The sequence below is a fragment of the Ammodytes marinus genome (genome assembly GCF_949987685.1).
Source record: "Ammodytes marinus genome assembly, chromosome: 20".
Taxonomy (NCBI): domain Eukaryota; kingdom Metazoa; phylum Chordata; class Actinopteri; order Uranoscopiformes; family Ammodytidae; genus Ammodytes; species Ammodytes marinus.
Genome location: NC_137224.1, coordinates 9,858,108 through 9,871,962, shown reverse-complemented (window position 1 = coordinate 9,871,962; position 13,855 = coordinate 9,858,108). Strand labels below are relative to the sequence as shown.

The window sequence follows — 13,855 nt, the reverse complement described above, 5'->3', positions numbered from 1 at the left end:
ATTTCTGTTAGAACACATTGTAGAGGTCAGGCTATCCTTTGCTGCCACCTCCAGGGAGATATGACTAAGAAGAAGCATTTCCTTCAGTTTGTTCTTGATGTATCATCTGCCTTCCCAACTCTGACGAGTAGCTGACATGTAGTAATCAGCAGTACAAAGTCCTCAGATTTAAAAAGTAAGACCCAGATAACGTTTGGAATTCTTGCTTTGATGATAAGATTCTATGAATGGACTAAACATTGCAACTCTAGCACACATTGACAGAGGGTGGGTTTGGTGAATAGTGGAAAGGCAAGATTTGTAGAGGTTGCCATGGTTGGACAGGGACAGAAATGTTATTTCAAAAATAGCTGCCTTTTTTCCCCCCAGGAAATTCAACTTTTCAGGAATGATCAGTTACAGGAAAGGGAAAGCCATGTCTTTTGTCCTTCCTTGTACAGCAGTGACATCTACTGTTCAACGTTTGTAAATCACGTAAATAACAAATTTTTCCAGAGACCATGCATTATATCCAGTTGACCAGAAGAGATCGGACTCACACCACTGATTTTGAAAATGATGTTACTCGTTCAAATGCCTTTAAAGAACAATACACAGGCAAAATAAAGAACACAATATATACAGAGATGGTAAATAATGACAAATTATTTTATTTTCCACTTTTAATTTCCATCAATGTATAATAATCAAAATCAACAAAAGTCCTTTACAAATGCGGGATAGCTGTGTTCATACCAATACACTGTTACATAAATACACCAGACACACAGTTTATATTTATCAAAACAAAAAAAACACAAACAAAAGGACAGAGGATTGAAATACATAATCATGGGACTACAAAGGCAAAATTACATACATATACCGTGGCCAATTAGCATTTTCATAACTTGTATGTATGTGTGTGTGTTCATGTTTCATGTGGGATTTTCAAAGCATGTGTTTACTTGTTGTTTTGTATGTTGTCCTGAATTGTTGTCCTGTCCGTGTGTCTCATCTAGGACCGAGTTTTAAGGGGGCCTTGGGAGCTGAGTGGTTCTTCTTGCCGTTGTGGGGCTTTCCTTTCAGGCTTTGTTTTGGTGCCGGTTTACAGTAAAAATTCAGCTGTCAGGGAAGAAATGAAGAACAAGGTATGAGTGATGGAAGCAGTGCATATTTTCCAGCCTTCAAAACATACAACAAGATCACACACACACACAAATGAATCAAAAGTCTTGTCTGGGGTTTCTTTAGAAGTGTATGTACGCCACTGACTACCTGCTTTTTCCATTATAAAAAGGTGAATTTGTAGGTAAAACTGTTAATCAACTGTTAGATTTGTGTCGTATACTGTTAGAAACACACCTGTATAGCCTCTGCTGGTCCCACTGTGACAGTGCTGGTGGAGGGGAGGTAACCCGGGGCAGATGCTGTCACCGTGTAGGTACCTGGTAACAGAAGTCTGAAATAGTCGCCATCCACCCCTAGAGGAGCATGGGAAAAGATGAGAGGATTACAAAGTGGTGAAGAAGTATTCAGATCATGTATCTGTTCATTCAAAACTCAGGTCAAACTACACAAGTATTACCAGCAGGTGTACTGAAAAGTTAGACTTTGTAACCTTGGAAAGTAGAAATAACATGTGCACTTACAAATTAAATGTTGACTTCCAAATCAATCAATTGCAGCTTTGCTACGGTCAGTACACAAAGGGGCTTTAATGCAAGAAAAAGCTTGATTCAAACTCTGGAATGACCACTATGATGGCCAATGAAAGTCAATGCTAGCCACTTTTAGTTGGATACTGCTGTGTAATTCACATTACTCATTCAGTTTGCTGACATGAGGATTCTGTTAAACTAGCTTTAGCAGTTAAGCCTGCTGTAATGATGTAATTACATGTGGCCCCAGTGGCTTAGTTACGAAAAAGTTACACAGTGTTGCCTTTAATATCTAAAAGTATAAAATCGACTCTGTCAGAGATTTATTGTTATACTTGAGCTATTGAAGAACAATTTCATAGGTATTAACATGTAAACTAAATATTTTAGTTGGCCAAGGACAGCCTGTTATAAGCTAATGTATTTTATATATTGCTGTTAAAGTGGTTTAACTTATTGTATAAGAATGCATCTGATTTATTACAGGTTTGTAAAATCTTAGTATTACATTTAGCTGTCGGATATAATATGCTATAAATAAAAGTGGACTATAAAGTAGGCTAGCCTCAACATTTAATTTAATTACTGTTTTTGAGTAAATCTAGATACAGCATATAATACAGTTATTTACATTATTTTAAAGTGCATTTTCACTATTGACCACTAGAGGACAGCTTGTTCCACTCAGGTATGAGGATTGAATGCCCTATTATTTTCTTTTTTATAATAATTCTTTTTTATAATGTGGTAAAATTCAGGTATTTAGGAAATGTCTGCTTTTTGATTTGAACAAAAAGCAGAAATTGCTCATTTTGTTTCAACAAAAAGGTGAGGGTAAGGGAAACATTTCTTAATTAAAGGCTGAATTCTTAACCTGCACATTAGCAGATCATTTACCACAAACCTCTCATACTCCCTAACTACTTCAACACAGCAGTTAAGGAGAGAGAAAAAACCTCCCAGGAAATAAAAACCACATCTGTATAGCAGTTACACCCCCCTCAAGCCCTTCTCACCAGTGGTCATATCGTGGTTGATGCCAGACACTGAGATATCAGCGTTGGCAATAGGGTTGTTGTTTTCATCATACACCATGCCTTTAATCCCATGATGCACCTGAGCAAGGAGAAACACACATGCATTACTAAATATTACTGATTTTTCCCATTTCATTCTATCAATTTCCCCCTTCCAACTCTTTGATAGTCAAGTATGTGGAAACATAGTTAGCTTTGTGTTTGAATTCTGCAACGGCATTGATTGCAAGTCTGGTCAATATCTGGTTATAAACGTATCAAAACATGTGACCCTTATCCTTCCTTGGCCCTGTGCTCTGCAATGCACATATATAGCAAAGCAAGACCAGAGCAGTACCTGCAAGCCCTTTCATGGCGGCATGCATATCCCAACCATCCCTTGGGTCTTAAGAAACACTGTTATTGACAATGCATCACTGTATTATATTTGCACTCAGACAGTCTGTGGAAAGGATAAAGGATATTTTATCTTCAACCCAGGGCCTATTTTCAACCTTGACAAGAAGGTAAAAAGTCTGTTGTCAGTCAAAGTCTTGTATTACACTGCATTTCACATAGCTCATTTTCAATCATTTTATCCGCCGGAACACAGACAGTATTTACAGGAAGCCAGGGTATTGGACTCATGACTCTTGGTAGTGAGGTTTGCGTGTGTAACTAACTTTATGTCTGCATGTTTGTTTGCTCCACGTTATAAATACGTGATGTGGTAAATTACCACACCGTACAAATGATTTACAAGGCTTCAAAAAAAAGCCTTCCTAACAGTTTACAAGTAATGTTTGAAGAAAGAGGAGTTTCACATGATTTAAGAAGAAAAGGAAAATTCACTGAGAAAAATATACGGACCACACTTAGATCCTTTTCGATTTCTGTAAAGGGTATTAAGCTGTGGAATGAACTTGATGAAGATGTCAAAGGGAGTTGCAGTTTGCGCAATTTCAAAACAAATTATGTTTCAAAAATTATTGAAAATTATAGACTAATAAGCTGAGCACAATGTGAATGTCACTATCATAACAATATTGTAACGAATAATAGAGGCCAGCAGACAGACTTGTATGTTTTTGAATACTTTTGCAGATGTGTTTAGACTGCCAGATAAGAAATTGAACAGGCCACATACAAGGCCACTTCACACTTTGCATTGACACAGACAAACTGAACTGAGCTGAGAAAGGCTAAGTTGGTCTCTAAATGCCATTGACCGCGTGTTTTCAACACACGTCTGTTTTTTTTTTTTTTCTTATTTTTTTTATTGTTTTTTTTTTTTTTTTTTTTTTATAATTTTCTGAAACAATAACTATGTATCTGTGTATCTAAATCCGAATCTGATGAAAATGGGGGCGGGACCTGATAAGCCTTTGGCTTCTTCCGTCACCCTTCGGACAACACAAAGTAAGATGTATGAAGATATGAAAGAGAAAATTGTGTATTGGTGGAATTGTCCGAAAGAATAATAAATAAATAAATGACTTAGCAGCAATTTTCCAATGACTAAATAACAGGTGTGTTCTGACCTGTTCAAGGTACGAAACCAGTGCTTCTCGGTTGCCCATCCATTCTCTGTGCAGTGCCGATGCTGGAGGAAACTTATCACAGCTCAGCTCCAAGGTGATCTCGAAACAGTTGGTGTACAGGTAGTTGAAGTCTTGCATGCCTGAAACACAGAGAAATAAATAATCAGATTTCAAGAAAGAAATCTTGGAAACAGAATATATTTTCCATATTAGTGGTTACCAGAGTGGTTTATAGAGTGGCTTACATGGAGCCTTGGTTTACCTCAGGCGTTGTTGAGATTTGTAAGTAGTTGATGTATCGTCTGCCCATCTAAAAAACACTCTTTCACATTTTTGGGGTACAAAGCTGCATTTTTTCACATGGTTAAGCTGACTTTTCCAAACCACCACGTTTCGCAGATGGACTGACGTATTTTTGGCTTTACAACTTTGTGACACAGCTATACCTTTTTCTATTGAGGGCGAACTCATATGAGGCCATGATTGGGAGGGAAAGTTCAAATGTAACCTCATAGACCATGACATAACACTTGGACCAAAAGGAGTTGTTAAAATAAACATAACGTGCTCCTACTAAATGCAGCTATGGGCGTTTTCATCCAAAATCAAAAGCTTGCATGACTCAACAGCTCAACAGATTCACATTCCATGTAGTAATCCAGACCAGCCCAGACCAAGATTTACTGATCAAAGAAATTGGTATTGTTATTGTTTCAGTTACAGATTATGTGAGCTGAAATCGAATACATGCCCAGACATTTTAAAGAAATTCCAAGCATTCAATCGCAAAACATTAATGTAAGTATCCATCAAAACCATGCAAGCGCAAATTTCCAAATTCCTAAATGAGGGAGGACGAAGACTTTGAACTCGCTTTCCAGTGAATGAGCTTGTTTAACTCCTAATGGCCTCTAGGTGGCCAATGTCAGTAAAGAATGGTATATCTATAAGTAAACCAGTATAATAGCACCACTAAGCCCTGTGGGTGCTTTCATGATACACAAAATAACTTTAAAAATAAACCTCAAATATTCACTGATTTTATTTTCCAGAAGCAATTGGAAGACAGTAAATCCAACATGGTTAACCACTTGTATGCATTTACAGAATTGGATGCATGGCAAAACATTGGATGGCACCAAGACAAGACAAACTGGGTGACATTGGCCTACAAATACAGTCAACACACTGCAAGTGTTTATTTTAATCTGTGAAATTGCTCCAGTATAGCAGCCCTATCGGCTTAGCACTTATATAGTAAAATTAGGTTGAAAGAAAATGTCTTTAAAATGATGTGTTCATGTAGGCGTGAAGTATATTTAAGTTATGTGGCGCCTGATGGGCATATAAGTGATTTGGAAGCGTTTAGTCAAACAAACTGAATGAGGCAGAGTCATGTGCGAAGAATGAATGATATGTTTTTTTCTGTGGTAGATTTTAAATTTGATTATGACTAGCTGTAGCAGTTGCTAATGTTAGAAATTACAAGGGGAAAGTCCATAGTTTCTCCCATTTGCAGAGTTTTATGAAGGGGACTGTATGAAAATGATTGGGGTGGGGAAGGTTGCTAAACCTTATGGTTTGCTTTTTTTTAAAGCGAGACCTTCCCTCATTAAAATGTTCAATGGACTGCTTGAATTACAAGAAACTGAAATACCCTTCCACCATCCACCGTGCAGAAACGGTGTATGGTGTAATATTTTAAACGTATTACTTACATGGAAAAATATTTTCCACATCAACCACAGTGCACATAAGAAACTATATCAAATATGGAAAAAATGCATACTACCCTCCCTCCACACTACCCCCACCCCTCACTAGTACTTTTTCTAAGGTTGGTCCAACCAAGGGTGTCAGTAGAGGCGCAGCTGTTAGTGTACGGGGGTCGGAGAGGTTAAATGCAAGAGGTGAGAAAAGAGGCCTCAGAAATAGTCAGACTGACAGCACTGGAAAGCTTGCCTTGCAAGCCACTCATGGCATGTAATTCTTGCTGACTGAGGTCTAGCTGTCAGTGCATGCCAATATTCATGCAGGTGGCCTTGTCTTTCTTTTGAACAGGAATTATGATGGACTTGCCCCAACACGGTGAATTGGCATACTATGTAAAAGGGGAGCGATTTGTTTTTCACGTGGCGGCAGTGAGGTATTAATTATCAACTCTTTCTGGACTGCATGGCTCCTTCATGGCTCCATCAATAGGTCAGTATAACTGTATATCATATTATAGCTATGTGCTGCAGCATTATGTTATGGTAGCACACAATAGGTTGGAATGTTGGCATTCCCAACCAATGAACATTGTGTATTTAAAAGTAATACTTCAACATTGTGCAACTATACTATTTACTTTCTCTCTTGTACCTACCAACAGCATTAGCTACTTTGGTACAAAGTCTGTAACCAGAGAGCAACAGCTAGCTTAGCTGGCTCCCTCCAAACAAATTCTGCCTACCAGCTCCTCTAAGGCTCACATACTCTCTAATAGTAATGCTTAGCTGTTACTACCTTACTAACATGTTTTTATTTTTTATTTTATTAAAACCTAAGTGCAAAAACGACAGGTTGGGATTTTAAGCTAACCGGCTTCCAGCGCTAACTCACGTTTAGCAGACAATGGTATCCATCTTTCTTTCTCATTCTAAAATAAATGTAGTAAAAATATGATTTTGTAGTAAAATAATGATTAAAGTAGAGGAAAGTCATCATCAAGAACACATAAAACACAAATTCAACTCATTCATCTTTCTGTAGGCTATATCAAGTCACAGTTCAGGCCGAACGTCAGCAGGATTTGAAAAAATGTAAATAGATTTAAACTTGTACGAGCTTCGGTTGTTTTGGCAGAAGTATATTCCTTTAATAACCACTGTATTAAATCACCCCTTCACAAACAGAAATTAAATATTTCATGAGTTCATCCAAAATCCTCCTAGTTTACTAGGAACTTGAACTTCGAACTCAACACAGTTGGTTCCATATTCAAAACCTCTCTGGAAGGAAATGAAGGGGATTTGGGGCCACTGTTGAACACCGCTACAAGTTATTGTTAGCATTGCTCATCAATGTCATGATAACAGAGTTGGGTTTTATCTGTTGTTTTCTCTTCGCGTTGTTCAGGAGCAGGTGTTCTGCTTACCTTTGGACAGAGAGTACCAGCTGGCCCCGTTGGTGATCCCTTCATCAAAGAAGTCCCCACAGTTCCAACCTTTGTGCATCCAGCTGTGAGCGTACGAGTAGGACCTCGCCAACTGTCATCACACAAATGTAAACACACACACACACACACACACACACACACACACACACACACACATTACAGACAGTGATGAGATAGGATGTGAGCAACATCTGGAAGGAATTTGTAATCTGCAGCAGACCTTTCTGAAGATTTTGTCATCAGCAGTGGATGCATACGTGGTCCTCCCTCGAATGCGAGGATCTCTCGACCTGTCAAAGGGGTAATTGGCTACCACGGCTCCTCCGTGGAGGTTGGCTGACAGGATAAAATTGTAGTTTTGCATCCACTTTATGACCGCCATCGTCTCTGGTTCAACCTGTGGAGGACATTCAAGGAGAAAGTTATAAATAAAGTAGCTTATGACTTTTTAGGCTCATGTACTCGAACAATGTACATGACATATAGCATAGTGTTTTTAGAAAGTGACAAACGTGCAGTACCCACATAGTGGATTATAATAGAAAGAGTTCAAATTCCCTCCATAAATTACCCTGTATATTGTCTGGTTGCTGATATTATTACACACAACGTTCCCTTCATCCCAGACTTTTCCTAAACAACATCAGTGGACTGAAGACATCTGGTTTTCTTTTCACCCAGAACCACTGGCGTCTCTGCTTGGCTGGTTCACTGGACAAAATCCTTGCTTCCTACGCTTCACCATACGCAAGTATTTTTCTCCGCTCCTCACTTTAATGAAACCAGGTTAATCTTTTAGGGAGCCATGGTTATATCTTCAAAGTATCCTCTGCCTTTCCCAAACCCCTGAAATGATTCTTCAGCTTTACTTGTCGCGCACTTTCTCCCTCATCTCCCATGACAACGCTACCGACACCTTAAACCTTTAAAATCCACTTTAAGCTGCTATTTATTTTTTTCTGTGGGCTCAGAAGCTTCTTCTCACACGCTCCTAGGCTAGCCCTATATCATGCATGGAGAGAAGGAGTTATATCTCTCCTTGAATAAGGTATGCAGGACAATAAACACTGTGTGGTTCAGCTGAAGGCTAATCAGGCCGTGCAGAGACGACTGGCCTTGGACGCAGCAGTTGTAACCAAGACAAGGGGGCTTCTGTTTTGAGGACTGGCAGGTGTTTATTGGCCGTGGATCTTTATATACACTCATGCGTGCTTTGAAGTCAGAGCTGTCATTATGGTGTCGGTTTACACATGAAGGACAACCAACATTATATTGTACAAAAAATCATAACAGTCCTGAGTTGCTGTATTTGTCTGTCATTTTGTGGAACATTCTCTGTTGCTGAGAAGAAGAAAAAAACATTAAACTCATCATCTGTCAGCTAATTAAAATGTAGCATGGTTGAGCCTGCAGCAGGCGGGCACAGGGGGTCTGTGGCTTCACGTAGCCTGTGAGAATGTAATCCTGACCAGCATGAAAGAAGTATCTGTAACAGTGACACAGTTACTCTTTTGTGTTTGCCTTTCAGGGGGCAGTCATGTGGGGTAAACAGCCAGCCCGTGGCTAGTTTCCTCAACGCATTTGCATCCCAGGAACTAGTAAATAGGAAAAAAGGTAATTTAAAAAATCAATGGCTGTACCTTGGAGTACATTATACTCGTATAACCTCCCATAAGACAACTTTATGGTATGGTTTCCTGACTTTATTCTGAGGCACTTAGACAGTATCTCTCTCTCTTATAACATTATTATTGCATTATCACTTAAAAAAGGGCACACTCATATATCTATCCAGCCAATAGGGTTATAATGCAATGGCAATATATCATCCAGCCTGAATAACACCCAGTGCTTTCAAGCAGTAGGTACCAAAAGGCAGAGCAATTTAGAAAATACCTCATAGGAATTATCCTTGAGACAAGTAGCCATGTTAGTGTATGTCAAAGATTAGACGACTGCAGACGGGGACGCCCCAAGGATCTGATCTTAATACTCAAAATGCACTTTCCAGCCCAGTATAAGCAGTAGTTCTACAGCACAAACGTTCATACCTCCCTTCTTCCTTCTTTCTAAAATAATCCATGCATCCATCTATCCATGGTCATCCGCTTATCTGGGGCCGGGTCACAGGGGACCCCAAACCTCCCCAGAAATAATACTTGCACAGTGATATACACTACGGTAGAGTCACACAGAAAGGAACGCTGTCTCTGTTACAGCCAATCTAAACTATATTCCCTGCAATATTGAGCCACAAATTCTATACTTTAGCATATTATTGGAATAAATGTTACAGTGTATTGCCCCAGAGTCATTCACAGTGAAGACCAGGTGTTTGCTTCTTATAATCTATAATGGATAGGATATGCAGCAGCATGTACGGTAGCTGACTGTGCAGAGAGCTTAGCATGTTTTTGCCAAAGGAGCACAGTGCTTGATAAGTGTGTTTTCGATAGTCTCGACAATACCCATCAGGGCTTTACGAGCTGTTTAATACCCACTGGGTAAAATAATTAATTATTTTAAGAAAGCATCTCTGCTTTTTAAATACCATTGGTGCAATGAAATTGAGTTCATATACTCAGGTCTTGGATCTGGTTACTTCTTCCACCAATGTGAAATACATTTGTGGCAAAGAACATATGATTTTGTGGTGGAATCACAGTTATGTGGAGAGTCCAGGTAACAGTTACATTCTGCGACCGCGGAGTAGGTCAGTTCAAATTCTCATGGTGGTGACGAAAAGACAAAAATGTTTAGCTGAGGTTGAGAATCTTTAAATCTAGTACATATATCTTGTCAGGTGATTTCATTCCAAGAGTGCGAGAGTTTTAGAGGAGCCTTGTCAACTTCATTTTATTGTCTTCCACTGACCTCTTTTTTTTCAAACAGATATAATACTATTCAAAGTCCTATTATTGGTCGAGGTTGTAAAGGGATATTCGCAGTGAGGCTGTTGTTCCATTCCTTGTTCCATCCAAATTGGAACAAGTAAGGCATTTCGCTCGCCTGTTTCATATTGCAAAAACAAAAGAGAGCGGCCTCTTTATGACCCAGCGGAAGAAATGCACAGTTTATATGAGGTGATATAGGGTTTTACAGTACGATAAGCAAACACACACACCCACTCTTAACGGGTCAGAATGTACAGGCACACACAATCACACTCAACGTGACACAGCTTGCCTGCCTGGCAATTTGCAGGTTCTACTTACCGTTCAGATTTATGGGCAGCTTTTTTCTATTTGATGAAAGCTCAACTGGCAGCGGAATCTGATCCAGTACAAACCTCATGCATTCTTTTAAGTCAACGAAGTTGAAGCCAAGATAACTCGGCTAAGTTACAATTGCTCATTATTAAACTCCATATTCAAACGGTGAACGCACACAACTCACAAAATAACGATAATTGCACCCCTCCATCTCCCTCCCTCCCTCCCTCTTTCTGTTTTTGCCACACATGTGTTTACACTCATATGCACATTCACAATGATAGATGAGGTCTTGTGTGTCTACCCAGTAGCACTGACCTGTTGCTCCCAATTGTCTGGCAGGGGCAGGTGGTGGTTTCGCCCGTTGGTCTTCTCGTAGTAGTACATGAGTGCGTTCAGGTCTGGAAAGTTCCGGTTCAGATCGATTTCTCTGGAGTTCCCACGACCCACCAGGTAGCCGTTGAACTCTGGACCCTGTTGACCCGCAGAGAAAATATAAAATAGCAACTATGTCCGGTTAACTTGTTCCCCTTTAACACCCAGTAGTGTGATTGAACTATCATGTTTCAGCCTCTTGTTTTTCATATCGAGATTTTTCAAGATATTCAAATAATATTTCAAAACACTTGGAAGCGGCAAAGGAAAACAGTTTTTCTGAATTCCACAAACTGTGGTGTAACAATAGTAAATCATTTTCCAGCTGTTTTTGCCCACTGCAAACGACTTTGAAATCATAATGATTTCATTGTTTCCTGAGGAATCTAAACTCGAATCCTTCCCAAAAATGCTTTAAAGGATGTTAAAATTTAAGAAACAAGAGAACATTTCAAGACTGTCGGAATGCTGAGCATAAAAACATGGCAATATCAATGCCTCTCTTAACTTTTCCTTTAGCACCATCATCAAAGGAAAACATTTATCATGTGAACCTTGTTTTATGATCAAATGCCACAAGAATGTAATGACATCCCATCAGCCTCAGCTGTAAATTTTGTGTAATGCAAAAAAAATGCATGCTAATACACTACACTATAAGATTATACCTTCTCAAACATCAACATGTTAGCTTTGCCATTGTCTTATTTTATTTTACTACTTAATTTTCTTTCTTATTTGCCTCTTTCTCTATCTGCCTCAAAATAGCACATTATCATTGAATTTCCCTTTTAAAATGACTTGACTTTATCTAAAACACTTTTTTCAATGTTTTTTCACTATGGGATGGTGGGAAATGAAGCAGCCTTCCCATTGATGTCCTAACGCTACTGCATCTAAACATCTGTTGATGCAACAAATTATAGTGCGGTGTACTTGTGTCGTCTAAAGGGGCAAAGAGAGGGACCGTCACGTGCTGCTGGCCTCCTCAGGACATATCATTAGTCTCAAAGAGATTGTGCACGTGTGTCATCTGTTTCGTGGCCCATGTAATTACTCCCCCCTGCAAAGCTAGGGGCTCTCTCAGGGAGCAGATACTGTAGATACTGTAGGATTAATGCAGACTTAAGCAAACAGTGGAAGAGAATGTAACCGGAAAACACTTTTTGGCTCTTAGTTGCTTGTCTTCAATGGATACAAACACAGGCCCTTTGGATGTGTGTTATCTGATGGAGTAAGATGTGTTTGCTGGGACTTAACTTGACGGTGTGGGTAGATTTCCCTAAGGGAACTTAACATTTCTAACATTTCCACTGGCAAGGACACAATGTGGAAACTTTTTCTCCCCAAGTGGCGAATGATGATTACTGAAGAAAAACCAGCCCAAAGGCGTCACTTTGGGAGATTTTCCTCTGGTTTTCTTTTAGCACATGGAGGCCTGTGGCTCACATCATGTACAGTAGGGTGCACACATTACCTGTCTGGCGGCCACCTCGTAGCCATCAGGGTTCATGGAGGGCAGGATGTGGATGCGAGTGTCATGGATAAGCCTTGTGATCCGCTGGTTTCCGGCCCGATACTCTTCGCACAGGAACTGGGAGAACTTAATGAGCAGCTCCCGGCCGAGCACTTCGTTGCCGTGCATGTTGCCCACGTACTTGAACTCCGGCTCCACTGGGGAGGAAGTGAAGAGGTGAAGGGGGTCAAAGAGCCGCAACAGGTCTGCCAAGCGTGGCATTCAAAATGACAGACACTTCATGCACACACACACACACACACACACACACACACACACACACACACACACACACACACACACATACATACATAGGCTACACATGAGCGCACCCATGACATGAACATACAGTAGACTATTTTTCCACTTCTTCCATTCATTCTTTAAATCAATCTATTAGTTTTTTTTTATGAATCTTTGTGCCAGCATTTGGAGTTTCAACATGTTGCAGAATTTAAATTTGGTCAACAGCAGCCACTGGATGCCATTTAAAGGATTGGGACACACCGTACACGCAGGAACAACAAATGTGTCTTGGTTAGGTATGCAAAGTTTACTTCTAAAATATGTATCTGTGATATGCTGAAACATGGTTTAATAGTTGCACAATGGTCATAAAGAAAAACAGACTCAGGCATTAGCTAAAATTGTATCGCACCAGTTTAGCATTTAACTCCTGTGCTGATAGACAATTTATCAATGATCAAAATTGATGCGGCTTAACAAGAGGTATTGTCTTTTTTATTCTTTGTATTTGTCTGCCTTATCAAAATCTGGCACTTACATTACCAAAATGAAGCCCAACTGCTGACAGTTCTGACAAAGATTCAGATGTGGTACGCTAGCGGATAATGTAGCCTCGAGATGCTAGCCTCAAGCAGAAATGAGCAGCATGCTACAGAGGTCTAGCGAACTCACTTCCTTTTACCTGTATGCTAAAGGAACTTATGGAGCTTTTTTAGTTTTAGTCTGGATACCCAAACAGTTCAAGGGCCATAAGGCAATTTATCAGACTCCACACAACTCCCTTTAGAGCCACAAAAGACTTTGTACTATACAGATAGTAGTGCTCCCCAAGACCTGTAAACAGACTTTGATCTGGTGTTCTACTTACAATAAGATAGCATTAGCCACCTTGGGCTACTGGCCGTACCAGACCCAGTAAGGATGTAGCAACATCTCTTTGTGTATTAAATTGAGCAAGGGTTCTGGGTGCATTGATATTGGATTCAACTTTTCATTTGTAATAGGGAGATGTGTTATTTTCCTTCTTTTAAAACGAGAACATTTTCGTTTCTCTTAAAGCCAATTTCAAATTAAATGTCTTGATAAGATAGTTCGTCGAGGTTCTGACAGAGTTGAGCTGAGGGGAGTGAGCCTGATTAAAAGTGATTG

General features: G+C 39.7%; 1 protein-coding gene across 1 annotated transcript in view; it reads right to left on the bottom strand.

Annotated features, from left to right (window-relative positions):
- Positions 1-627: 627 nt before the first annotated feature.
- The window catches only part of cpn1 (carboxypeptidase N, polypeptide 1), a 15,501-nt gene continuing 2,273 nt past the window's right edge, over positions 628-13,855 (bottom strand). Inside the window, exons 2-9 of the mRNA XM_080048958.1 lie at positions 12,422-12,618; positions 10,888-11,043; positions 7,578-7,754; positions 7,337-7,448; positions 4,198-4,337; positions 2,657-2,756; positions 1,345-1,463; positions 628-1,104 (exon numbers count right to left, since the gene is read on the bottom strand). Of these exons, the coding sequence (XP_079905084.1) occupies positions 994-1,104; positions 1,345-1,463; positions 2,657-2,756; positions 4,198-4,337; positions 7,337-7,448; positions 7,578-7,754; positions 10,888-11,043; positions 12,422-12,618 (1,112 nt within the window). The 3' untranslated portion in view covers positions 628-993. The remainder of the gene's footprint in view (positions 1,105-1,344; positions 1,464-2,656; positions 2,757-4,197; positions 4,338-7,336; positions 7,449-7,577; positions 7,755-10,887; positions 11,044-12,421; positions 12,619-13,855) is intronic.